Source organism: Leiobunum rupestre, chromosome 10 (assembly GCF_980474605.1).
Source record: "Leiobunum rupestre chromosome 10, qqLeiRupe1.1.hap1, whole genome shotgun sequence".
In the NCBI taxonomy this organism is placed as follows: domain Eukaryota; kingdom Metazoa; phylum Arthropoda; class Arachnida; order Opiliones; family Sclerosomatidae; genus Leiobunum; species Leiobunum rupestre.
Genome location: NC_143393.1, coordinates 43595364 through 43620771, shown reverse-complemented (window position 1 = coordinate 43620771; position 25408 = coordinate 43595364). Strand labels below are relative to the sequence as shown.

Here is a 25408-nt window from a genome sequence, read left to right as displayed (position 1 = left end):
TAACTCCAGAAGACCTTAGGAGATATTTGTTCAGTTAAGTGTTTTTCTTCTTTACGTTTGCATTTTCGAGACGCATTTATATAAGCATTACGTGACTGTTTATATTTAGAATGAAATTCGGCAAGTTTCTCAGGATTAGTCTTGTTATTTCTCTTAGCTTGTACATATAAACTCCAAGCAATCAATTTATGCCTACGGGACATAGTTAGTCTTGCATAAGAGTGCTTATCAGGCACATAAGGAGTACGAAAGGGAATGAATTGCTCAATACCATGAAGGAGTATATTTTAAATGAGTCTAAAACAAGGTCAATACTAATAGACGAAAAAGTGTTTGACCAGTTGATTGCTAGGAGATAAGAGTTGAGTGCATCGTAGTTCCCTTTGAAGAAATTACGGCATAAACGTCGAGGAAGAAATGGCTGGCGAACAGGAAACGCAAGTTTAAACATTATAACTACATGATCGCTTCGTCCGATCGGAGAGCCATAGTCCAAGTCGAATACCAAATCAGGTTCTAGAGTAAGAATTAAATCAAGGGTATTGCTTGTCACACTTGGGCCACCATACCGAGAAGCATCAACTACATGTTGAAATAGACTATAACCGTTGATGAACTCTAAGAAGGTACGAGCAGCGACGGAACAATGGTTCGATGGTAGGGAAATATTCCAATTTAGGCCTGGGTAGTTAAAGTCTCCTAATAACAGCAAATTGCAATTGTTAGTTGCGCAATAACGCAGTGCCTTTTTAATAATCGTCATGGTTTCTTCGTGGTTGGTATATGTAGGGGAGCGATAAATTAGACAAATTAAAAGACTGCTTGAGTCGTTAAGGCATTTAACTGCAACAAATTCAAGTCCGAGAGTAGCTGACCACGTATCTACTAGTACGCTATCGATAAGTGGAACGACGGATGTAGTGACATAAATAGCCACGCCTCCACCTCGCTTGCTACAGTCGCGATCGCGACGATAAAGGGAGAATTGCTTAATACTTATTTCACTATCAGGGATGTCACTAGTAAGCCAGGTTTCAGTTATGGCTGCAATTTTGGTAATTGGCGAAATGCAACGAGTTAACTCCCTAAAGTTATATTTGTGAAGGCTACGGATATTGGTGAGAAGGACAGAGACATAATTCGTCAGAACATGAGAGTTAGACATTAAAGAGCCATCGGTAACGGAACTAATATAATTTTGAGTGACAGAAGGAATAAAGGATACAGCTAGAGGGTTTAACGAACAGGAGACAGTTTTCGCAAAACTATAATACTATTAGAATTAAATTCATTACTTTTCCGAATAGAATGGTTAGGGTTAGTTGTAGGAAGGTTAGCCGTAGAAAGTAAGCCGTGTGCGGAAACGTTGTTTGCAAGCGAGGCAATTTTTTTACTTTTATGTTGTGACCTGTGTGCCGGAATGTTGCACGAGTTTAAGGTGAAAGTTTTGAGAAAGTGTGGTGTAAGAATATTGTGAGAAGATGCTTTAAGATATGTCTGTAATTTTGGATCGGGAAGTCCTGGATTTGAGAGTTGTCAATACTGATGAGATTGGTGAGATTGCTCTTGCGGGTTAGACGGGCCACAGGCGCTTTCTTGGTGAAAATGTCCAAGGGGCATAAAGTTAGGTGAAAGGTTTGACCAGTAATTTTGCTGTTGAGGAGTTGTGGGTGTAGGTTGTGAAGAGTGGAAAGTTGTTTGTCGAAATTGCTGCGGTAAACACCAATGAGGACCCGGTGGAAGTTGGTAATTTGCTACCTGAGGTGGTGGCCGAATTCTCGGAACAGCGCCGGTGGTACGAGTAGGGCGACTTGACCCATTGTTATTTCGTTGTTGACAAGGCGAAGCTCCACTATTTGCATGTGAATTCAGGGTAGTGGTAGGAACAACCTTGCAGTTCCAAATCTTAAGATTTTGTTCCCCGTTTTGAAGACGACGTTTGAGTTCGCTTACAGCTGACGAGTAGAGTTGTTGTTGAGCTTTGGTGCGATCAGGGCGGGTCTGTAGGTCGAAATTAGGATCTTGACGAAGATAAGATATGTACTGAACAAATGTCGATTTTTGCTGACCATTGCTGAAGAGCACCTTGAAAGGCCTAGGGCGACCCGATACAGAAGGGCGGTCCCGCGGAAGTCGAAAGTATTTAATGTATTGCGGAAGCCCGCAATTGTACAGCAAATCTGCAACAGCTGCGCGACCTGAATTATCTTCAACAAAGTTAGAATCCTCGGGTACATTGAGCAAGAGCACGTTGTTTTTCCGTAACTGTTGGTAATAATTGTCTGTTTTGCAGATTAACTTGACGAAGTTAATCGATGATAACTCGACGGACCATGAATGTTTGATAGTCAGTGGCTAGCCACAAGGAGATAACTTAATAAGTCGGAGACTGAGATATAATTAAAATTGCATCTTTATTTAGTTAGCTGAACAAGATTCAAAAATGGAACTGAATATTTACACTTAAACATTTATATTTATATACAGTATTAAAAAAAACACCTTTTAAATTAAAGCGTACATTGTACATCGTCATAAAAAACAACCATAAACAAACTAGAATCTCGAACATTATCCCCCCTTGACTTCGCTAGTCAATGAAAGCTAAGTGCTGTCTATAGGTAGAGGACACAACTTCATTATGGATCTTTTGTATGTTTTGTTGCCAATTTTTACCGTAACCACTCTGACAACTCCATCTGGACCGGGATGCGTTTCGACAATTTTAACGAGACTCCAGCGGGTAGGCGGTAATTGTTCATCCTTCAGGAGTACTACATCGTTGATTTTTAGTCCGGGTTGTGGTTTTGTCAACTTGGGGCGTTGCTGTAGCCTTGCAAGATATTATCTCGACCATCTTTTCCAGAAGTGTTGCGAAAGCTGTTGAAGTCGTTGCCACTGAGATAGGCGGTTGGAGTTGATCGTTGACAAGTCTGGCTCTGGAACTGCGGTGAGTGGTTCCCCAATTAAAAAGTGACCTGGAGTAAGTACCGCTAGATCATCAGGGCTCCCAGGCAACTGACATAACGGTCGTGAATTTAGGCACGCTTCAACTTGCGTCAATAGAGTTGTAAGTTCTTCAAAAGTTAGCAACGCCTTGGCTATGACACGACGAAGGTGACTTTTTGTGGACTTCACGCCAGCCTCCCAGAGGCCTCCCAAGTGAGGGGACGCAGGCGGGTTGAAATGCCAGGTGGTACCATTGTTGACTAAAAATCCGGTAACCTCCTCGGAATGTGATGGTGAGTGAGATTGGTCTAGTAATCGCTTAAGCTCTTTGTCTGCACCAATAAAATTGGTACCACAGTCTGAGTACAAGTCAACGCATTTTCCTCGTCTGGATGTGAAGCGTCTGAAAGCTGCAATGAATGCTTGCGAGGTGAGATCACTCACCAGTTCTAAGTGAATAGCCTTTGTCACCATACATATGAAGACTGCAATATAGCCCTTGGTGGTGCGTTGACGACCTCGTAATCTTGATTCCCGGATCATAATTGGACCTGCGTAGTCAATTCCAGATTTCAGAAAGGGACGGGCTGGTTTCAGTCGAACGGAAGGTAGATTCCCCATTATTTGCGGTGTTGCACGAGCCCTTTCACGATAGTAGGTGCAGCATCTATGAACAACTTGACGTGCCAGATTTCGAAGACCCAATATCCAGAACTCCTGCTGAATGGTCGTGACCAGAAGTAGGACACCCGCATGAAGGTTATCCAAATGTGCTTGTTGTACGATCTGCTTACTGATTATACTGGTGTTTGCTAGGACAATGGGATACTTCTGGTTGTATGGAACATCTGATTGACCGATTCGACCTCCAACTCTTATTGTACCGTGGGCGTCCAGGAATGGATATAGTGAGCGTAAACGGAATTTGGGTGAAACTGACCCTTGTTTGCTCAAACTCTTCACCAAATGATATCGACTGCGTGATACGGACCAATTTGACGACAGCGCCTTGCAGCTCTGAAAGCGTTAAGAGTCCAACTTTTCTTTGCTTCATATCTCCATGGCATCTTCGCTTTACCTGGCAGTTTTCGTAAAATCTGATACAGAGAGCTGTGATTCTTTTCAATTTAGTCCACGACGAGAACCGTGAGAGTAGTTCAAACTCGGTTGGTGCTTGTACATGTAGTACGCAAATCTTTCTTTCCTCCAAGATTGTGTCTTTTACCAATTAAGTTAGTTGGCCAATTTGACTCGTTCTCTTTAAGCCATCGCGGACCTGTCCACCAAAGTGGGTGGTTTGCTAATTCTGATGCCGGCACTCCCCTCGTAGCGCAATCAGCTGGGTTGTCGTTGCTAGCCACGTGTCGCCAGTGATTAGATGGTAGTTGTTCTTGAATTTTCGCTACTCTATTGGCGACAAATGTAGTCCAACGTGTTGAAGACGATGCTATCCAGCTCAAGGTGATCGTGGAATCTGACCATGCATACGTCGAAATGTTCTCAAATGGTAGGGCTTCTTTGATTTTTACGAAGATTTCAGAAAGTAAATGGGCGCTACAAAGCTCCAACCTCGGAAGAGAGACCTGCTTAATTGGTGCCACCTTAGTTTTTGCCAGGATCAGGTGAACGGACGTACGATCTCCACAAGTGACTCGGAAATAGCCGGCCGCTGCATATGCTGTCTGTGAAGCATCACAAAATAAGTGTAGCTGGTAATTACTTGCCTCTGGTGTAAAATTGATCCATCGGCTAACTTTGATTGTTTGAAGCAACGGGAGTTCATCTCTGTACTTAGACCAGCTTCGTTGTATGTCTTCAGGGAGCGGTTCGTCCCACGTTAGCTTGCGTAGCCAAAGTTGCTGAAACATTACCTTGGCGGTAATAATTGTTGGAGCTAACCAGCCTAATGGATCGAAGATACGAGCCACATCTGACAACAGGTTTCTTTTAGTGACAAGCTCTTTCGCTGAAGGCAACATGACTGAAAAGCAGAATTCATCTATTGCTGGGTTCCACAAAAGTTTAAGTGCTTTGACTACGCCTTCGTTGTTGATTTCCAACGGCAATTGGTATTCCCGATCGGCTTCCGACACCGCTGATAGTACGACGCTACTATTTGATGACCACTTTCTGAGTTGCAAACCTCCAGCGTTCAGTGACTGGATGAGTTGTCGTTGAATTTCGAGCGCAGTATCTTCATCAGGCGCCCCGGACATACAGTCATCCATGTAAAAGTCATCTCTGATAATTGGTGCTGCCAGCGGAAATCTGTGACTCTCATCATAGCTAAGTTGCTGCAATACCTTAGTCGCCAGGTATGGGGCAGGAAACGTACCATATGTTACCGTCGTTAAATAGTACTCCTTAACGGGTTGCTTTGAATTTTCCCGCCATAGTATCCTCTGGAAGTCGTGATGTACAGGCTTGACTAGGATTTGGCGGTACATCTTTGCTATATCAGCTGAGAAACCAACTTTATGGATCCGGAACCGTAGAAGAATTGAGACCAAGTCCTTCTGAATTACTGGTCCTACAAGCAACCGTTGATTCAAAGAAACTCCAGTTGAAGACTTCAGAGAACCATCAAATACAACCCGAAGCTTCGTTGTGGAGCTGGACTCTTTTTCAACTCCGTGATGTGGTAGATAGCAGCGTTTTTGAAGTTGCATCATTGGAATTTCCTCCATGTGTCCCATCTGTCTATATTCGTTCATAAATTCATGATACCTTTTTTTTAGGGTTGGGCGACTTTCCAGTTTCCGTTCGACTTGCAGTAGTCTCTGCATTGCTGCATTCTTAGTGTTGCCAAGGCCTGGTGCATCCTTCTTCACCGGAAGTTCAACAACGAATCTACCTTCTAAGTTCCGCTTGTGTGTCTTTGCGAAATGCGATTCTACTTGATTCTCTTCGTCGGTGTATCTGTTCGCAGTTGTTATGGTTTCCAATTCCCAGAATTTTTTGAGTGTGCTGTCCAGATCAATAAATCCATGATTACTATTAATTTCAAAGGAAGTACTTGCTTTTGATGATGTCGTTATTCTTCCAGACAGTAGCCAGCCCAGTCTAGAATTTTGGCATAAGGGTGCACCTTCCGGGCCTTTGATTAGACCGTCAACCAGGATCTCCGCCATGATGTCTGCTCCCAAAATGATATCCATTTCACCAGGTTGATGGAAGGTGGGATCTGCTAGAACTAACGTCTTAAGATGACTCCAGTCATCCATTTTTATGAATTAACGTAGATACTTCAAATGAAAATTTTCCGGTATAGGATGCGATATGAAGACGTACAACACCTGTCGTGGTTCCAGCACTACAACTTGACAATCCACTAACTGAAATTCAAGCATGCTTCCTCTTCAGTCCAAGTCGCTCCATACAGGGCCCAGAGATAAAACTTGCTTGTGACCCTCCGTCAATCAATGCTCGGCATAACTGATGAGATCCGCTTACGTCAGCAACTTTGACCAATGCTGTTGAGAGTAGCACTTGGTCACTGCAATGACTGTGATTGATATGCCCACTGATCGTTTTGGAACAGGTTGCGCTAAATGAACTCTTAGGATTGCTTGACGTCGGATTTCCTAATTGAATACTCGGCTCTTCTTTCGGCGTTTGCGCTGTACGATGAAGCAATGTGTGATGTCGTCCCTTGCATTGTTTACATGAAGACGACCGATAATCGCTTGACGAATGCCCCTCTCTATAGCAGATGAAGCACAGGGACCTTTGTCGAACCATGGACGAACGCTCATGGACTGGCATTTTAATAAATTTCTGACAGCCATATACTGCATGTGCTTCATTGCAGAATGGGCAACTGGATGATGCCGAATTACTTGTATGATATCCGATGATGGTTTGCTTTTGCGGAAATAGGTTAGACCTGGTATTGGATCTTGACTGTTGTAAGTTTCCTTTCCCAGTTGAGATGGTTTCAAGAGCTCGGCAACGCTTCTCAATAAATGTAGTTAACATCTTGAAGGTAGGAAGGTCATCTGTGGACGGCTCCAACTCCCATTGACGTCGAGAGTCTGAATCGAGCTTGCTCGTAACGATGTATACTAATAACGTGTCCCAATACTCTGTTTTTTGACCAAGCACCTGCAAGGACCGGATGACTTCCACAGTGGTTTCGAGCAGCTTACGAAGATCTGAAGTCGACTCGTGTTGTAGCGCCTTCTGTCCAAACAGAGTATCCAAATGTGATTGAATGATATAGCGGTTGTTGTCGTAGCGACTCTTCAGGACTGCCCAAGCTTCTTCATAATTAGCATCGGTTACGGAAAATGAGCGAATCAAGGAAGCTGATTCCCCCCTCAGAGATGTTTTCAAGTACTGCAGTCGTTGTGCATTTGTCAGCGATGGATTTTTGTGTATCGCAGCATCGAAGAGATCTCGAAAGGACATCCATTCATGATAATTTCCCGTAAAAACTGGCAAATCTAATGGCGGTAACTTGACATTTACATTTTGTTGAGTGGCTAAATGCTGGACAGAGGAGGTAGTTTGCATGAATTTTTCAAGAATATCTTTAATTTCTGAATAGAGTTGATAATAAATGGTTTCGAAATCCAAACGTTCAGGTTCCTGCCGTTTGACCTCGACTTCATCTTTACATAAAGCTTCAATTCCTTGTTGTACTGATTGAAACTGGTTCCATTGATCTTCCAAATTCTTGAGGCGTGCTTCTAGTTGAAATTTCGATGTTGTAATTTGCGTGAGCGACTTTTGAATCCTTGTAACAGCTCCCTTTATGGTACCTCGCTTCCTCACTAAGACATCCATTTGTGAAAATATCCGGCTCGACGGACCAAAATGTTTTGCAGATTAACTTGACGAAGTTAATCGATGATAACTCGACGGACCATGAATGTTTGATAGTCAGTGGCTAGCCACAAGGAGATAACTTAATAAGGCGGAGACTGAGATATAATTAAAATTGCATCTTTATTTAGTTAGCTGAACAAGATTCAAAAATGGAACTGAATATTTACACTTAAACATTTATATTTATATACAGTATTAAAAAAAACACCTTTTAAATTAAAGCGTACATTGTACATCGTCATAAAAAACAACCATAAACAAACTAGAATCTCGAACATTGTCTAACACGGCTTGCACATTTGCATCAATTGAAGCCAAATGTGCTGATTCACGTTGAAGTAGAGGTTTAGGTTTACTGAAGACGTCATCGGCAATGGTGGAAACGTCGACCAAGTTTTTCATATTAGAGATATACTCAGATTCGCGTTTTTGCAGTGCCGAATCAAGCTGAGCGAAGACTTCGTTGGCTATTGTAGTCGCCTGAGAGTCTATTTTTCCAGCAAGAATGTCATGCCGTGCAACTAGGTCGGCCTTTACAGCAGTCGTTTCTGCGGTAATCTGATCGGACAGTTGGTTGAGTTTTGACTTATGCGAGTCGTTATGATTGGCCAAAGTAGATTCAAGGTTTTGAACCATGGTTTCAATGCCGGAAATCTCGGCTTTCGTGGATTACACAGAGTTTTCAAGGGATATAAGTTTAGCATCGATGGTTAGATCATGTTTACGAAGAGAGGTAACTTCGTCACGGAGTTGAGAAAGGTCGTTTTGTAGGAGATTTTGGCTCACAGAGATTTTGCAAAACGTACAAACAAAATCGGTGTTGACATCTACCACATCAAAGGTAATTTTACCGTACAGAGGCGAGTTTTCAAACAGTTCCCACCTGTTACACGAACCACAGCTGATCCAGTCAAGAGCGGAATCCAAATAATCGCGCTTTGTGCGAGTCGAAGAGAGGCCGGAGTTAGGCTTAACTGTTGTTTTACTTTGAGGTTTATATTTATTTTTATAAAAAAAAGAGCGAATCAAAAATTCAAATGATAAGTATTAGCTTACCTGATTATCTCTTTTATAACCATACAATTACCTGAAATTAGGTATCACTACACTTCTTTCGCGAAGAACATTATAATTACTTGAAAAGCACGATAACAAATTGAGGTTTTTAAATCCATTATTTTATAAGCCTATTTTGCGCGGGAAGATCGCCTATTTGTTACCATGATGACGCATTCTTTTCGCGTCAAACCTCGAGCCAATGAATTTGAAATGTGTTACGTCTGGTCTTACACTTGACGCTTTCGTATCACCGTCCCAATGGAACCTTAGACATTCGAAGTGTATACCTCTATAGTTTCCTGGCACTAGGTGTTAGCTTCAGTCTCACTTGAAAGACTCTTTCACGTGCTGGCCCAAAATGCCTATATTTTTTTAAATTCCCGGGCAAAGGTGACACTTTTAAGGTTTTTTGTTAGAACAAACTTATGGTGTCGGCCAAAGACCTTAGACACCAAACACATAATAAAAGATAAAAATGAAATATAAAGAACAAGTAAAAAGAACAATAACATAAGTAGTAACAAGAAGCAACCTAGATAAAACTAACAAGGAGACTACCCGAGGTGTTACACACCGATTTTGTTCAAACTCGGGGGATTGGTAGACCTTCATGTAACTTGAAAAATCCTAAAGGGATTTTATTCAATGGGCAACGAAAAATGTTTTTGACAACATAAAATAACATGGGATTTTGACCGATTTCCCTGTGAAAAAATTTTAAAAAATTGATAAAAATGTGAGCAATTTTGATTTTTTTCGTCAATTTTTATCAATTTTTTTATAATTTTGGTATTTTAATTTTTTTTCAATTTTGTAAAATGTTTCACAGGGGGGACCCTTGGAATTGGTCAAAATCCCATGTTATTTTCAACGGGAAAATTTCCATTTTAAGATGTCAAAAACATTTTTCGTTGCCATGGCAAAACCGTTGCCCATTGAATAAAATCCCTATAGGATTTTTCAAGTTACAATGCCCCGGGTTTGAACAAAATTGGTGTGTAACACCTCGGGTAGTCTCCTTGTAAGTTAGAAGCAGACAACCAAACTAAAACCTGGGAAGCGCCGCCAGAAAAGCTTCATTGTGGGTGACACCCACACGGGAAGGGATTCAAAACATACGAAAAGAAGAGGCAGGGTGCTCAATTAGAAGGCAATGAAGCCGCTGAACGAGCGGGTCCGTAGAGCCAACGTCGGACAGAGCCCAAAGGGCCAAACTAGAAACCGAACACACAATAGCTGAGTAAATATCATGATTAAAGGCCGAAAACAGACATTCCATTTTCTCGTGCGCGAATTTAGACCCCCGCCAAATTGAGTGACAGCGTCGACAGCTTGACCCAAGGGGTGCTCACGCTTGATTTGAAATGGTAAATTTTTTCTTTTATATTTCAAGGGTCTGACACCAACGTCACGATTTAAAAAAGTTGTATTATGTCCTCGGATTATATTTGCTCTGACTTTTGACTACCTAACCAATGCATTTGTGATATTTTTTAGCGTACTTTATTACGTCTGAAACTCTAATCGATTGTTTTAGTGACGTAGTCATCAGACCCTACAACTTTCTTTTTTAAGGCTTCAAAAACGTCCGCGCGAGCAAACCTATATTAGTGTCTCTAGCAACCTTGAGCTTGACCGACGGCTCCGATTGTTTTTGAATAGAATATATACAATGTGCATAAAAAAACGTAAGCTACAATACATGGAATTGTCCAGGCGGTCACTCAAGCTGTCAGAGCTGTTACTTTAGTTGTCAGAGATGTCAATCAGTTGTCACTCGTCAAAAAATTAAGTACAGAATAAGAAGGGTGGAAATTCGCTCTGGTCTCGGTCTTTAAGGAGCCAAGACACAGCCAAGCATAAAGCACACAGTCCCGTACGGGAAACAGGGAGGTCCGGAGAGCAGTGAAAACGCTGACGGATCCCCAGACTGGGAATGACAAAAGCAAACCAAGATAACTGAGAGTCCGGAATGCGAGAGCCATCCGTATAAACGTGGCACCAATCCATGGGCAAAGAGTCCAAGTGCACACTGTAAAAAACCGAGGCCAACGAGTGATCCGTATAATCAGACCTAGAACCAGGAAGCCAATTGATGTCTAAAACAAACGGTAACTGCGCGCCTGGAGGCCAAGAGGGTGCGAGAGACTGAGGAACAATACTGGACAGAAGAGCATTCAAATCCCACCGCAATCCCAACAGAGCAACAGTACCCCTGAGCGAAATGAAGGACAAGGCCTGTCCCCGTAACCAGCCATGCATCAAATGCGATGGCGGTGTTTGCAAACAATAGAAAGCATAAAGGAGATACTGGTAATCGTGACGAAGGGAAATGGGCGGGACAAAAGCCTCAATTTCCATGGCTTACTGTGTAGTCGAACGTGGAACCCCTAAAATAAGGCGTAACGCCGCATTATGGAGAACATCCAGTCGCTGAAGCACCGACGGTGTAATGGTCTAGCAAAAAAGGGCGGCCTAGCCTAAAGAAAACAAAAGCTGGCCTATAAGGTAGGGGAGGAGACAAACACGCCACGAACTGAACACAACGACAGCCAACACGCGAAATGGATGGTAGGCCAGGGAGTTTAAGACTGGGGCTTCTAAGAAAAGATCCACTGAGTTGTTCTAGCTCTCTAGAGGTTGGTTACAGACAGTGGCATAGCTAGGGGAGGGAGGGGGAGGGAGGACGGTCCGCCCAGGTGCCACCCGTTTGGGCGTGACACCCAACCGTGAAGAATATAAAAACTTCCACAAACTAGAGACTAGTAAGTCTGGTTACAGACCTACTCTTAGGTCATTGCCAGGAATCTGCATCTGATTGGCATCAGTGGGTGTTCTATGTGCAGGTTTTGCCTTGCAGAGCAGGAAACTTCTTCTGATGTCGTTTGTGTTTGTGATTATTATGTGCCTCAGGTTAGGATTGAGCATCTAGGTATGCACAGGTTGGAAACAAGTGATCTTTCCAATATCTTGGCGAAGCAAATCTTGCCCTTCGTTTCTGAGACCGCGCTTTTCCAGGTCCAAAAGGCTGGGGTTGCACAATGGACCTCTGGTCGAAGTGCTTAGACGGCCTAACCAAACCCCTACTAATAATAATGATCATCTTAGTTTTATGGCAGTGAATATAAGTCCAAAAGCATTTAGGTATCAAATTCTCAAATAAATTAAGAAACTTTTAAAGCACTTCAATTTCGAGGAGCGTTTTCAATGCTGGTCCATATTATGATTTATTATATAAATGATAAAATTTTATATAATCATTAGAAGAACAAAACTATTAAAAATATTAGCATTGGGAAAGTAGGACCTGGAAATACTTAGCTCTTTTATTTTCGCGTGTGTATATCAATTTTTTTAAAACAAAAATCAGCTTATTTATTATGACTTGAGCACATGGTTTGTTACATTAACATAATGCTCAATGTGCTAAATAATGTTATTTTTGCTAGTGCATCACTTACTATTTACAGCACTATTTATACACACACTTTTATAGAGTGTATTTCAAATATGGTATAGACGAAATCTTGTAAATATCAATATACAGTACACTACTGCCCATTAACAGTAGATTTTTTTAGGAATTACTCGCAAGCTGATAGTACTTTACTCATTTGTGAAAACAAAAGACTCTGTAGCTCCATTTCATTTTTCACACCACTCATTACCAAAATGGACACCTGTGAACAATTTCTTCATTAAAAACAATCTACTTAATAACTTCAAAACACTGAACTTACCATCCTATGTAACACTGACAAAGATTTTCGTGCGAAGTTGCTTGTTTGATAAGCAAATCAACTTGCTGAGCGACTTCCAACATTTCATCAGGTACAAAATCACGACCGGTGAGTTTATCACGAACTCTGGTCAGAATAGTCAGGGCTTTCTTGTTTAAGGCTTCAGGCTGATTGCTTCCAGCTTCTATAGAAAATATTTAATATTTAAACATAAATTAGATTCTAGGACAAATATTTTAAAATTTACCTCCCAGACTTGACTCTAAGTCAGATTTCTTTGCAACTGGTTGAGAGTTAACATCTACATTCTCCAGAATATCTTAAAAATAAAGTAAATTCTAGACATTTGAAAATACATTAAATATAAGTAATCAATACCTCCTTGTTCTTGACTAGACGAAGTCGAATCACTTCTAGTTTTTGAATGTTTGGTTTTAGGTTGAGCTGTTACATAAAATTATTTAAATATGAGAAATTAAATAAGAGTTAATTATCTACACATTTATTGAAAGAATTTCTTACTATCCATAAGTCTCCAGTTAAGCAAAGGATCGTAAACAAATGCTTCGAGTACAGCCATCAAACTGTCTTTATTCTCACGAAGGACTTTCATAACTTTTTGACAAGTCATGTGGTAGGTGCCTTCAATTCCGGTCACCTATATTGTAATCGATAAAAACCAAAATTACTTCTTATTAATAAAGAAATAGCACCATTAACGAACCTCCATAGCATTTATAAGCATTCTAGTTAGTCTAAATGGAATTTTTTCAGGGAATTTTTCACGGGTCATGGCCACTTCAAAGCAGTCACCAAAATCAATATGCAGAATTTTGCCACTCAAGCGATCTAGCATAAGATTAGATGGATGTCTGAAAGTGGAAAAGAAACTGATGAAATAATCAAAAACTTAAAATTTTTGTGAAAAAACATAATTACCGATCTCCAAGTCCAAGAACATAACCAACCATCGACATTACCGCTAATGAACGAGTATAATTTGTTCTACGATCAAACCACACCTTTGAGTAAAAAAAGGAGTCGTTAAAATTAGTGAAATTACATAATTAAAGAAAAAATAACTCACTTCTGAGCTAGGACTTTTTAACCAGAGTAACTTGGCCAAATCATCACCGTTGGTATGTTCCAAAGCCATTTCAAAAACCTCCACTTTTTGCATTAAAGTCAAATGATCATATTCCGGAGCCATCTGAGATTATCAATGTTTTAATAACAAATATGTCTACAAGTACGATACATTGAAAAAAAGATACCCTAAGCATTATTCGGTGCTCGATATTCAAAAGAATTTTCTTCTTTTCTCTGTAGTCTCTTATGAGTGTATGCAAAGTATCACAGTGTGGAACCCAACCAATAAGGCCGCTATTGGTTGATAATGGAATAACAGCGTAACGTTGAATTCTGAAACAAAGTTTTATTTAAATTATGAACTGAAAAATATGTTTGTCAGATGAAAGTAATTACGTTAAATTTCTCCTAAATGTGTCAGGATCATTGATAAGTAAAGTATTGACTAGTCCAAATAGTTGCATGACCCTTTCGTCTTGTCTCAAATCTTCGTGACCTTTTAACAAAAACATGAAGTCTCTGCCATTGCTCCCTAAAAGTAGGCGACAACCAGGTTAATGATAACTGAAAACAGTCTTCCTTTAAAAACGAAGAATAATACCTTTTATAGTCAGTTTCCTTGGTCTTTGTTTACTGGTAATGACTTGTAGCGAACTTTCAACCCTGGCAATACGAATTACGGGTTGGTTTGGATTGTAACTTCCAGGAACTGCCAGTTCCAAATCGTGGCATATAAGAAGTTTCGGCGAGACAAATTTCAGTTCGAGCGATGTTAACTGAAAATGGGATAATTAAATAAAAATATTTTCATCGTTTAATTTTTAAATCAGTTTTACCTAAGCATGTGCGAGTACCCGATTTTAATCGAGTATCGAATCGGGTACTCGACTCGATACCCGAAAATCGTTATTAAAAAAACCCGAAAAAGTTTCGGGTCTAAACTCAAAGCATAGGCTTAGATTTTCGGGTACCCGATAGGCCAATTTTTGCAAAGGCCCTACCCGCGAGTTTTCGGCGGGATATTCTAAAAAAAACCCGTTACGTTTTATAGATTTTTTCCCAAAAAAAAAAACATCATTTTGGCTTCGCCTTAAACCCTCTAATTGGTCGAAGAGTCAGAATAAATTCTTAGGTTCTTCCTGATTGGATATTGTTTTAAAAGCAAGTAAAGGTACAAAATGAAACTGAAATTAAAAGCCTAACCATAACTTAAAGTTCCCTCACCTCCCATTACTTTTTGGTAGCTTGTTAATCACTAGTCACGAATCTTTTGTAGGTGGTTTAATTTTAGTTTGGAAAGTTAGGCTCAGTAGTGTAGTATATTTAAAAGCTTTAAATATGACTCAGTGTTAATTCACCAGTTTTGAAAGTTAACTTTGTTTTTTCCTAATAAAATTTAGAACTGAATACTCGAACCATAATTTTTAGCTAAGCATAATTATTCGAGTACTCGAAGTTACTCAAGAACCCGAGGTTACTCGAGTACTCGAAACTAGTGGTGTGCGAGTACTCGAAAATTGCGAGTACTCGTTATCGAGTCCGAGTCCGAGTACTCAGACTCGGACTCGGACTCGGAATACGTAATTTTATTACTCGCACGGGTACCCGATTCCCACGAAAAGGGTACATAATTACTCGAAGCGGACTCGAGTAAATAGATAATTTGAAAATTACCCGGCGAGTCTAATATTACTCGGCGAGTCCATTATTACTCGGCGAGTCCATTATTATTGGGCAAGATTATTTAAACAGGGGTAAATTAATTTCAGACGAATTGGCCACGATAACTTAGGACTCGAATTGAACTCGAAAGCTTTAAACCTAATTCTTTAGGACTCGAGGACTCGATCAAGTCCTTAATATTTGGACTCGAGGACTCGCGAGTCCAAGTTTCTAAGACTCGAGACTCGACTCGAATTTCAAAAAACAGGACTCGCACACCCTTACTCGAAACCCCTTTTTTAATCTAAGCCTAAATACTCGAAAACCCGATAAAATTTAGATACTCGACTCGATACTCGAAAAGCAAAATTTTTAATACCCGATACTCGACCCGAAAACCCAAAATAAATATTCGCACATGCTTAGTTTTACCTGAGGTAATTGTTTGGAAATCCTGCGAAACACGTGATAGTAAAGATCCCAAGCTTGAGTTAAATCTTTCACATTACCAGATCTCTGGTACTTCTTACACCATTCTTGGGCTTCCATTAAATCACGTCCATAAGCCTAAAATATTCCAAAAAAAAATCATAATAATTTCCATTAACCATTTTATTGAAATAGTATAATAATAACCTGGTTGAAAGATATTTCCTTCAAAGTTTGAGGTCCTCGTTCCATCATGGCGTGTAACGGTTCCAAAGTGGTAAACATTCCTTTAACATTCCTCTCTCCAAAATAGAGCCTAGAAGCTTCTTCTAAGCCCTCATGCCATAGTTCATGCCAAAGAATAGCAACTCTGATCAATTCCTCACTGACCATCATTGCTTGTTGAACTAGTGTGTTACTGTGTTCGCACATACTTTTCAGTATTTTACTAGCGGCACTGTGCCTTGCTGCTGCAGTAGATTTTGAAGCAACAGTTAAAGGGTAAATTAAGGCTTGTGGATGCTCTTTGCCAATGTCCATCAATAATTGGTGGATTAAACGACCAACTAGATGACGAGGAGTGTCAATTCGGGCAATCAATTGTGGAATTACCTTAAAAAATTTAATTTGAAAATGTATAATTTTTATGACTGGAAATATAGTCTTAATTACTTGAAGCCAAGTCTCAATGGGGACTGTTTTTAATCCTTCAACTAAAGCGTTACACACTTCCGGCCATTGTCCGTAGTCAAACCATAATGTTAACAGCCTTAAAGTGTCCTGAAGTGAGCTGAAATGTGACAATGCAATTGACCGGAAAAAGCCCTGTACAGCTGGTACAGTATAGTCATGAACATGCTGAGAAGTCTTAAGAATAATACAAACAATCAATTTGACGTCTATCAAATCAATTAAATTTTAAAATGAAATATTACCAAACCAGAATTTCCTAGAGATGTGGGTTCACTTTCAAAATTAGCTGCCATATCAGCTGCAGCTGTTATATTAGCATTGGCCGGTGTCACTTTATCATTGCAATGTTTATAAAATAAGACTGCTTCAAAATTCATGTAAGCCCAGGCATGCCAAGCTTTGTACCAGTTGTTGTCATGCTCGGTTGATGCCGCATAATATTGAAGGATCATAGGAATGGATGATTCATTGATACCTTGAAGACTTTCTTGCCATTCTCCGAGCTTCAAATAGCATCTTAACAAATATTTCCACTATACATATAATGTACCAAACTGCAATGTAAAGAAGATATATTCTTACTTGGCCAAAAGCTTGTTGATTTCAATTCTCTGTTGGGAATCATCAGGAGACAACAGATGTACATTTTGAGGGTGCAAAGCAGTTTGAACAAAAAGGTGAAGCTGGGCAAAAGCATCTTTTTTCTCATTATTCTTCCACATGTGCTTAATGTAGGCAAATGTAACACGAGGATGAGAAACTGGTAGAGTCATGCCAGGTTGAGTGGAAGGATCAGTTCCCAAAAGCATTGTCAGAGTTCTATGAGACAACGCTAATCGTCCAGCTCTTCTACATAAACTAGCGTATTTCAGCCACGTTCTCATGTCTTCTTGAGGACTGACAACCAGGGAATGCACTTGAAGAATTTTTTGCCAATCTTCAACCACCCGCTGGCAGCCCTGGAGACGATCCCACCATTTTTGTCTGATCGCTTCCCTCCTCTCTGGTATTAACTTGTATTGAATCACTTCCTCCAACTCCGAAAGCATTTGAACATGGACCATAGCCTGAAAGTCAATCAAATAAGTCCCCTTATTTCGACATTACATTCAAAATTACTTACTCCATACGCTCTGCTGTAACTTTCACCAGCCATGGCAGTCAAATCGGTGTCTAATAGATCACGGGCATTGTCAATGAACTAAAAATACAAAACTTATAGAAGGATAATTATAAGTAAAAATAAAAGAAGTACTTACACCTTGAGCAACTTGAAATTTATCTCTGTGTACAGCTAAAACAGCTTGATAGAAAGCTCCGTCAGTCGTATCTCTTGGAATGATGTTGGTGTATTTTTCCATGCTTTCCCAGTTTCCCAAACCCCAAGCGGCTGCAGCAACCATTCTAGCCATTTTCTGTTGGTCCTGCTCTTCAACACTCCCCCATGTCTTTCCAGCCAATTCATGAAGGTTTGACCTTAAAAATTTAAATAAAGTATTTGACTGAACTTCAACTGACATTGAAAATCAATAGCTTACCATTCACCAAGAACTTCCAAACATCTCATTTGACCTAAAACCAGTTCCATATCATTTGGGTTTTGCTCTGTTGCATTTCGATAAGCATTTAGGGCACTCTCCCAATCATGCAAGGTTTCATACCACCGTTCTTTCACTTTCTATTGGTGGAAAAAGTTACCAAATGCATGAGGAAACGAGTCCCAAAACAAATATTGTACCAAATCAGTTTGATGGTTTTTCATGGTGTATTCCAGAACACCAGCAGCGGCTTCTGGCTGCTGAAGCTTGTTGTTAATGCTAATAAGAGCTTCCAGAACTTCGGTGGTAGGTCCAGCGTGAAATTCTTCTTCTTTGTAATGTAGAGCTTTAGCGTAAGCTCTACACTTCATGGCCCTTTCGCCTAGCAAAACGGGATTCAGTGGCAAAGGACCCTAATTGAACAACAATATTAATAAGAGTAATATTCATAATTGATAGAGAACTTGCCTTATCACAATGTTCCATAAATTCAGCAAGGTTGAGCAAAGTTTGGGTAATTTCGGGCAAATCTTGCGCTGTTAAAGCTTGTGTGAGCGAGTTTATTAACTCTGCTTGTTGTTGCTCGTGAAGTTCTGTCCAACACGATAAGAATGCCGCATTAAAAAGGTCTCTGCAAGTAGATGGTCATGTATATTTTGTTAAAAATTAACAAAACATTGTGAAAGAATTACTTTGGAAGTTGATTATAAGCTTGGGCGAGTGCCCAACATGATCGAAGCGATGGAGAAGGTGACTCTTTCAACAATTCAATACTGAGGCGACGTAACCACTCTAACCAATCATCCTTTGAAACCCTTCTGGTAGCAGCCCAAGCTCTTTGAAGGTTAGCAGAGCTAAGGGTGAGTTTCTTTATGGATACAGCGTCTGAAGCTGCTGATCCGGTATCGTGATCATGAGCTCTTGATTTGTTTCTTCTCTTTGCGTACATCAATGGATCATCTTCCTCTTCAGCAACTGAGGATCCCTGAACAATAAGAAAAAATTATACAAAATTTAAATTTATTAAAGGGCAATTAAAGTCATGGTGCAGGTGGGAATGGCATTTAATATTAAAAATCTGTATCTGTGCATAAGCCAATCCCACTTTCATTTCCCCTCTACCTCAAATCCTGGCATTCTCTGGCTCTTAGTCTCCCCCAACGTTTCTGTTCTCTCACCAGCAGCGCATGCGCAGATGCTGTCTTAATCTATAAGATCACGACTTTAAATGATACTTACTTTTATAATACGTCCAATCAAAACTTCGTATCGTTGATGTGAAATTCGATGTTTATTTAGAATCTTGCTGACCATAGGAATGAATATTTGATATTTTTTGCCTAATTGGAAAACTAGAGCGCATAATGTGTCCATAGCAGGCTAGAAAACAAAAAAAAATCAAACAATAAAACTTTTTTCTTATCCAGAAAAAATTACCGAACGAAGATCGGGTGATGTGTCCAAAGTTCTAGCTAAAGGATGAATTATTTTGGATGCAAAATCAGTAAAATCAAGAGTTTCAGATAAATGATCAACTGTTTCCAATGCAATTCTGTAAATAAGTAAACCGATATTAACAAATTTTGTATCAATTTAGTAAATTCTGGCGTACTTTCTAACGGAAACTGGAACATCTGGTGCATCAAACAATTTAACAATTGGGGGCAAAATAAGATGTAAGTAATCATCTAAATTGGATCCAAATTTTTGCAAAGCTCCAAGCATCTAAAATAAAAAAGTAAATAGCTTGTATAGGTAAAACATAGTAAACATTCCAATACTAAAAATTACTTTAGCTGTAACGTTTCGTTGTGGCGAACTATCATGCATGAAAACCCTTAGAATATGAGGAATTAACTGAGGTAAATATATTTTAAATTCAGCTCCTAAGGCCACAACTATGTTTTCAACTAGCAGTATTATAGTTGCTTGCATGCTGCTGTTTGGAGTCCAAAATTCCTAAAACCATAGATTTTTATAAAATCTAGATTTAAAATATATAAGGACATACCTTTATCAAATTAAAGATTCCATCCAAATAATTTCTAATATGCTGTTTCACTATGATTATCAGTTGTCCAAGTTGTTGAAATAAGAACTAAAAAAGAGATAATTAAAAAATCCATATATTTATAAAAAGTGAAAAATCTTTATACCTCTCTGAATGATTGATCAGACATTCTAATAACATGCAGAAACGAAGGCATAACTTGGTGAATATAAGGAACACAACGAATTCCTAGACTTTTAAAAATGAATGTGACAGCGTGAACCACCATCGTATGATGCTGAGTAAGGGAGGGATCACGGATAATTTTCATCAAAGTCGCTATAGTTATTGCGGGGTAAAATTCTTCTAGAGAACTGGCCATGCTAACCAACATTTCGCTGACATTGGGTTCTTTGTTTAGAAAGTACAATTACATTACTTCAATCCAAATATCATGGAAATTATTCGAATTAACCTTGGTTATCAGCATCAGAGTCACTCAGACTCAGAACTGCGCCTGACTCCCCCGAATGGTCAATAACTCCCAAATTCATTTTGTGTTTATAAGGATCCAGGGCTCCCAGTAGACCCAAAACCCTTATAGCTTCTCGTCGAATACTGGCAGATTGTTCAGTTTTGAGGAAATTCAATAGAACTTCCAGAAGTGCCGGGTATTTGTGATAAGGCTCGACAACGTAGCCTGTGCTCTCAACTAACTGGCCTAAGGTCCACAAAGAAACCTAGAAAAGAGAACATTTCATGTCATTTCTAAACCAAAAATATCTTAATTCAAAATATTTACTTCTCTTTTAGCAAGAGACGAAGAGTCTTGTAGCATATCCATTGTAATTGGTAATAGCTCATCAGTCCACTTCATCATTTCAGGGCCACTAACTTGGGCTAATTCTCCCACAGCTGCTAAAACACTGATCAGGACACCAGGATTTGGGTCAGGATCTTTCAGTTTTGGAATTAAAATCTAGCCCAACCCAAAAAAGTCATTTATTTTATTTAGAAAACAAAAACTGCAACAAGCGTTTACTTTTAAAACTGGTTCCATATATGGCCGTATCAAACGTGGTGCATTTGAAACAAGATGACCCAGCATTTTGGCACTTTGCTCTTTGTTACGGCCCATTCCTGAGTGTTCAAGCTCTGTCAATATTTGAATCAATACTTTTCTGAGGGATGGCATAACATAGGCTGGATTCAATCCACTCAGACGACCTATCGTGCACAAAGCCAGCTCTCGAATTTCAAACATTTCATCGTTTAAAGCTACAAATAATGCGCTCAAATTTTCAGCTTGGGCCAAATGACCATCAAACTTATCATCCAACGAGGCCAATACGCAATAGCGGACGTCAGGATCTGAAATAGTCATTTTCAATAACCACAAACAATTATTGAAATGTAGGAAACTTAAAATATACCAGCATCGGTAACACCAACCACCAACAATTTGCCAAGAACATCTTGAACAGTCTGCATTAAGGTTGCGCTGTAACGTCCACTATTTTTCATATTCTTTAAAGGCAAAAATTTTCCATTTAGATTCTGGCAATAAACTAAATTGTTATAAGAATAATATTATTTAAATTTTAGACTCACTTTTACCTGCAAGGCTGGAGATAAAAGACGGCAGCATGTTCTTACTGCTTCTAAACGGATTTCTTTATGTTCATTCGAAAGACAAGAGTCAGCACAGTGACGAACAAACTGCATCAACGAACAGCCTATAAAATATTAATAATAATATTTATTTCGCAAAACAATTTTACTGGCGACTGCATAGAAAAGGCCTAATTGCTGTCGTTACCAAGACTGCACAAATACAAAGAACAAATTTTAAAAAAAAAAGATAAGAATTTTAAATTTACTAAATATTGAAATAAAAACAAAAAAATATTAGCCATTAAATTTAAAATAAAAGATCTTAAAAACTTTGAAAAAGCCATTCATTAAAAAGAAATTTCAATCCCAATAATGAAAAAGCTCAATGTTAGACCCAATAAATAACGTCTAAAGATATTTACCATGGAAATCAAAACTTCCTAAGGTGCGTAAGGCTAAAGTTATACTCTGAACATCAGATTCGAGAACTGTGACCGCTATTAGAAAAATTTAAATAATTTATCAATAGTATAATTACTTGTAAAGCAAAATTTTAAAATACCAGAGGGCGGTGTCGGAATGGGAATAGTCTTGGGCATCCCTGGATGGCGTAAAGACCGTTTCATGAGAATATATGACAGCATTTTCAATAGCCCATCTTGAATATCCTTCTTCAATTGAGGTATTTGCGTGGCTAATTCTCGCAGGGCCGCAGTCAAAGATGGGCTAAGACCAGTGGCCATCATTGGCTCTAATAAATCCTTCAAATCATTTTTGATAGTGACTCCAACTGCTCGTCCGAGCATGCTGATACAAGTGAAGACTGCAGGGTCCATCGTACCACTTTTTCTCCTGAAAAAATCTTAGTATTAATAAAAATGAAATTAATTAAAAATGTTTATTTCAATACACTTACTTTGCAGTTGCATCTTTAGCAGGCAAACAAGCCTTGATCACTTCCATTATTTTGGGAATATGAGGATTTATATCGGAATTAACAGACACAGCCAAAAGACCAATAGACATAAATGCGGTGGTTCTTTCCCTTTCCCTTCTTAATGATCCCAATAAGTAATTCACAGAATCAGCTAGATGACTAATGAGACGATTAATATTAAAACCTTATCTATTTAAAACACTAAAACTAACAAACTTACTATTTGACAAAGGTATATCGTTGAAAGGCAGCTAATCTAGGCAAAATAGTCAATATGGTTTGCTGGACGTAAATATTCCTAATCAGTTTCGAGCGAATTACATGCTGGCAAATCTAAAGCAGACAAAATAAAGTTACTCGCCAAATAAATTGGATTTAAGAAAATTACTATAAATACAAACTTCATCATATTTATCTTTCATCAATTCTTTGCAGGTATTACTTTCGTAAAGGGGCAATCGACGGTGCGACGAAGCATTGCCAGAGAAAAATCCAAGTGCTTTATGGTATCTAACAACAGCTGATATACCACTTGTTTTATAAGGATAACCGTGTCCATGACCATGGCCATGACCGTGTAACTGATGGAGTGCTCGAAAACTTCTAGTTAAGGAACCAGACCCTAATTCTTTTAAAAAATTGTAAGGTCCAGTTGCAGAATCATGAGAGGCTTGTTGGTCAGTGATTTCCTCTAGCTCTTGACGAATTTTCTGAAAGAAACGATAAACTATTGAATAACCTTCAACAGGTGATTTTATTAGATAATTTACTTCTCCTTCAATGTTGCTGCATCGTAATAATTCATTTATAACCAAGAGAGAGCCGTGAATCCTGTCTTCGCGATTAACTCCTTTCTCTTTATGATGGATTTCCTCAAATCCTTTGTCAACTTCATCGTAGCATTGCTTATACCACAGTGGTTTTTGTGATTCTTTAGTTTCCCTCTGTGCAGTGACAACTAGAGCGGCTTGCAAAGCAGCAACTGCCGCCTCTCTAATCACTGGTTTAGTGTCACGTACTGCGTTGAAAATGCAATCAAAAAATTGTTGCACTTGTTGGAAGAAGAGTGTTGGAGTTGAAACTGCTAGTTCACGAAGAACTAGAACCTATATAATAACTAATTTGCAAATAAAACTTTAAATGGCAGGTCAAATCTTTGAAAATCTTACAGCTGCGTGTCTTTTGCCTTCGTTTCTATCAGGGCCAAGGAATTCAAATGCTCTTTTAACTTCAAATTCAACATATTCTGCTGTATAAGTGCCACTCGCTAAAGCTAGTCTGCCAACAGCGTAGGCCGTGAGTTCCATTATACTAACATCGTTTGAAGGAAGTAAATTTCTAAGGTAATTGGCGAAACGGCTGTTTCTTGTTGGTGTATTTCCAACATCTACTCCGATCAAATTAACTGGATAAAAGATAAAATAATAAATACAAGGATATTTATAATAAGGATAGATAGAAAAACTTTAAATTTCTTACCAATAGCCAAGATTCCTCCCTTTTTGTCATTTATATCACTACTCGAGACCATTTCAAATATATGGTGATTAAATTCATCCATGAAAGTTGTTACATTTTCAATGGCCATCTCGGGAAGTTCGGTGGTGACAAATTGGTGGAGGTCTTTAGCCGCTTTCAACCGAACTTCTTCATTACGGCTTTTAAGCTGTAACACAAAGTTCTCCATGTGTGCAATCATTTTGTATTGTTATTGATCGCAACTGCAATAAACAGGAAATAATAAATTAATTAAACCTAGTCCCAACTATAAAGAAAACCAATTAGAGACTTAGCAAAGGAAAAACATTACCAATAATATCTTGGATCAGCAGAAAAAACAAAAAACAATTACAACATAACTAAAATCATTTCGACATAAAATAATTACATAACTCAAAAGACATAAAATATTACTTAATTTTATAATATTTGTATAAAAAAGCGTGAAGAATAATAAACGCGACTGTTAATTCAAGGGGTCACCGGGGTCAATTCATATTGTAAACTTTCACTCCAAAACATTGGCGCGCCATCTTTCGGTATCAGTTTGAATGAAGTTAAAAGCATGCTGGGTGCGTGGAAACATGGGCCAAATATTGATAAATCCAGGACATGCCTCTGGTACCTTCATACCTACTAAATCGGTCGTCCACCGATCTGCCCGCGGTTCTTCCCAGCGGTGTTCAGCTTGCGATGTTTGCGGACGACATTGATCTCTTCCTCACTGGCCACTCTTTGAGCCTCCTCAACCTCCATATGCAAGATGCGCTGGTCGCGGCGTCCCGTTACCTCTCTTGTCGTGGCCTTCCCATTTCCCCAGCGAAATGTGTAGCAATGTGTTTTTCGAGGAAGCGTAATATATCTTCATTTTTTCACCTCCATTTGGATGGTCACCCCCTTCCAATATCCCGCACTGCCCGTTACCTTGGAGTGCTCTTTGACACCCGTCTTACCTGGCGTCCACACCTTGTTGCTCTGCGAACCCGCTGCCTCCGGTTAATCGGCTTGCTCCGTTCAATGGCCGGGGCTCACTGGGGTCTCCCCAGCAAATATCTCCGTACGCTTTACCTGGGTCTTATTCGGTCTCGTATAGATTACTCAGCGATGGCCTACCGCACTGCATCTGCAACTTCCCTTGCTCTGTTAGCAGGCTCCCCGCCAGCAATAGGCACAAGTAGGCACGTGCCTACGTTGAAAAAGTGTAGGCCTACTTTGGGGGCCTCTAAATTTTTGAAACGGTGCCTATTATAACCCTCAATATTTTTAGTTACTAGTTTGTAAAATAAGATTTGATATTTCCATTTTTAGCCTACTGAGAGTAATATAACAGATTGGAAACGAAGAAAATCGAAAGTTAATTTTATCTAAATGTACTATA

The 25408-nt window shown here is 39.4% G+C and overlaps 3 protein-coding genes across 7 annotated transcripts; all 3 read right to left on the bottom strand.

Moving 5' to 3' along the window:
• Positions 1-1536: 1536 nt before the first annotated feature.
• Positions 1537-6173, bottom strand: LOC149925986 (uncharacterized). Its single transcript, XM_090161836.1, has 6 exons — positions 4226-6173; positions 4028-4167; positions 2992-3966; positions 2816-2945; positions 2677-2774; positions 1537-2355 (listed from the first exon to the last, which is right to left on the bottom strand). The coding sequence occupies exons 1-6, from the start codon at positions 6171-6173 to the stop codon at positions 1537-1539; spliced, it is 4110 nt and encodes a 1369-aa protein (XP_090017962.1).
• Positions 6174-6291: 118 nt separating this feature from the next.
• LOC149925985 (uncharacterized) lies at positions 6292-7737 on the bottom strand. The gene has a single exon (XM_090161835.1). The coding sequence runs from the start codon at positions 7735-7737 to the stop codon at positions 6292-6294; it is 1446 nt and encodes a 481-aa protein (XP_090017961.1).
• Positions 7738-12163: 4426 nt separating this feature from the next.
• On the bottom strand, positions 12164-24455 carry mTor (serine/threonine-protein kinase Tor). Of its 5 annotated transcripts, none has more exons than XM_090161403.1 (42): positions 24341-24455; positions 24010-24251; positions 23700-23935; positions 23301-23636; positions 22932-23240; positions 22751-22863; positions 22510-22689; positions 22156-22445; positions 22016-22090; positions 21591-21715; positions 21413-21506; positions 21022-21350; positions 20782-20958; positions 20455-20719; positions 20146-20390; positions 20001-20087; positions 19781-19948; positions 19602-19714; positions 19427-19541; positions 19229-19369; positions 18682-18974; positions 18458-18620; positions 18190-18402; positions 17990-18129; positions 17711-17927; positions 17575-17652; positions 17034-17518; positions 16694-16967; positions 16431-16625; positions 15966-16370; positions 15762-15896; positions 14269-14443; positions 14064-14199; positions 13853-14000; positions 13666-13788; positions 13518-13600; positions 13303-13450; positions 13101-13236; positions 12957-13031; positions 12826-12897; positions 12579-12762; positions 12164-12518 (listed from the first exon to the last, which is right to left on the bottom strand). In XM_090161403.1, the coding sequence occupies exons 2-42, from the start codon at positions 24227-24229 to the stop codon at positions 12503-12505; spliced, it is 7512 nt and encodes a 2503-aa protein (XP_090017529.1). In that variant the 5' UTR covers positions 24230-24251; positions 24341-24455; the 3' UTR covers positions 12164-12502. The 5 variants fall into 5 exon arrangements, with proteins under 5 accessions (XP_090017529.1, XP_090017527.1, XP_090017530.1 ...); XM_090161401.1 differs by having other exon boundaries at positions 21413-21536; positions 21597-21715; XM_090161404.1 differs by having other exon boundaries at positions 21597-21715.
• Between the last annotated feature and the right edge of the window lie 953 nt (positions 24456-25408).

Coding starts and splice junctions, on each gene's coding strand:
- LOC149925986 (XM_090161836.1), bottom strand. CDS start 6,173: ATGGATGACTGGAGTCATCTTAAGACGTTAGTTCTAGCAGATCCCACC. Junction 2,946..2,991: donor GGAGCCCTGATGATCTAGCG/GTACTTACTCCA, acceptor CACTCACCGCAG/TTCCAGAGCCAGACTTGTCA. Junction 2,775..2,815: donor AGGCTACAGCAACGCCCCAA/GTTGACAAAACC, acceptor TCAACGATGTAG/TACTCCTGAAGGATGAACAA.
- LOC149925985 (XM_090161835.1), bottom strand. CDS start 7,737: ATGGATGTCTTAGTGAGGAAGCGAGGTACCATAAAGGGAGCTGTTACA.
- mTor (XM_090161401.1), bottom strand. CDS start 24,229: ATGATTGCACACATGGAGAACTTTGTGTTACAGCTTAAAAGCCGTAAT. Junction 23,241..23,300: donor GCAGCAACATTGAAGGAGAA/GTAAATTATCTA, acceptor CGTTTCTTTCAG/AAAATTCGTCAAGAGCTAGA. Junction 13,451..13,517: donor GTTCTTGGACTTGGAGATCG/GTAATTATGTTT, acceptor TTCCACTTTCAG/ACATCCATCTAATCTTATGC.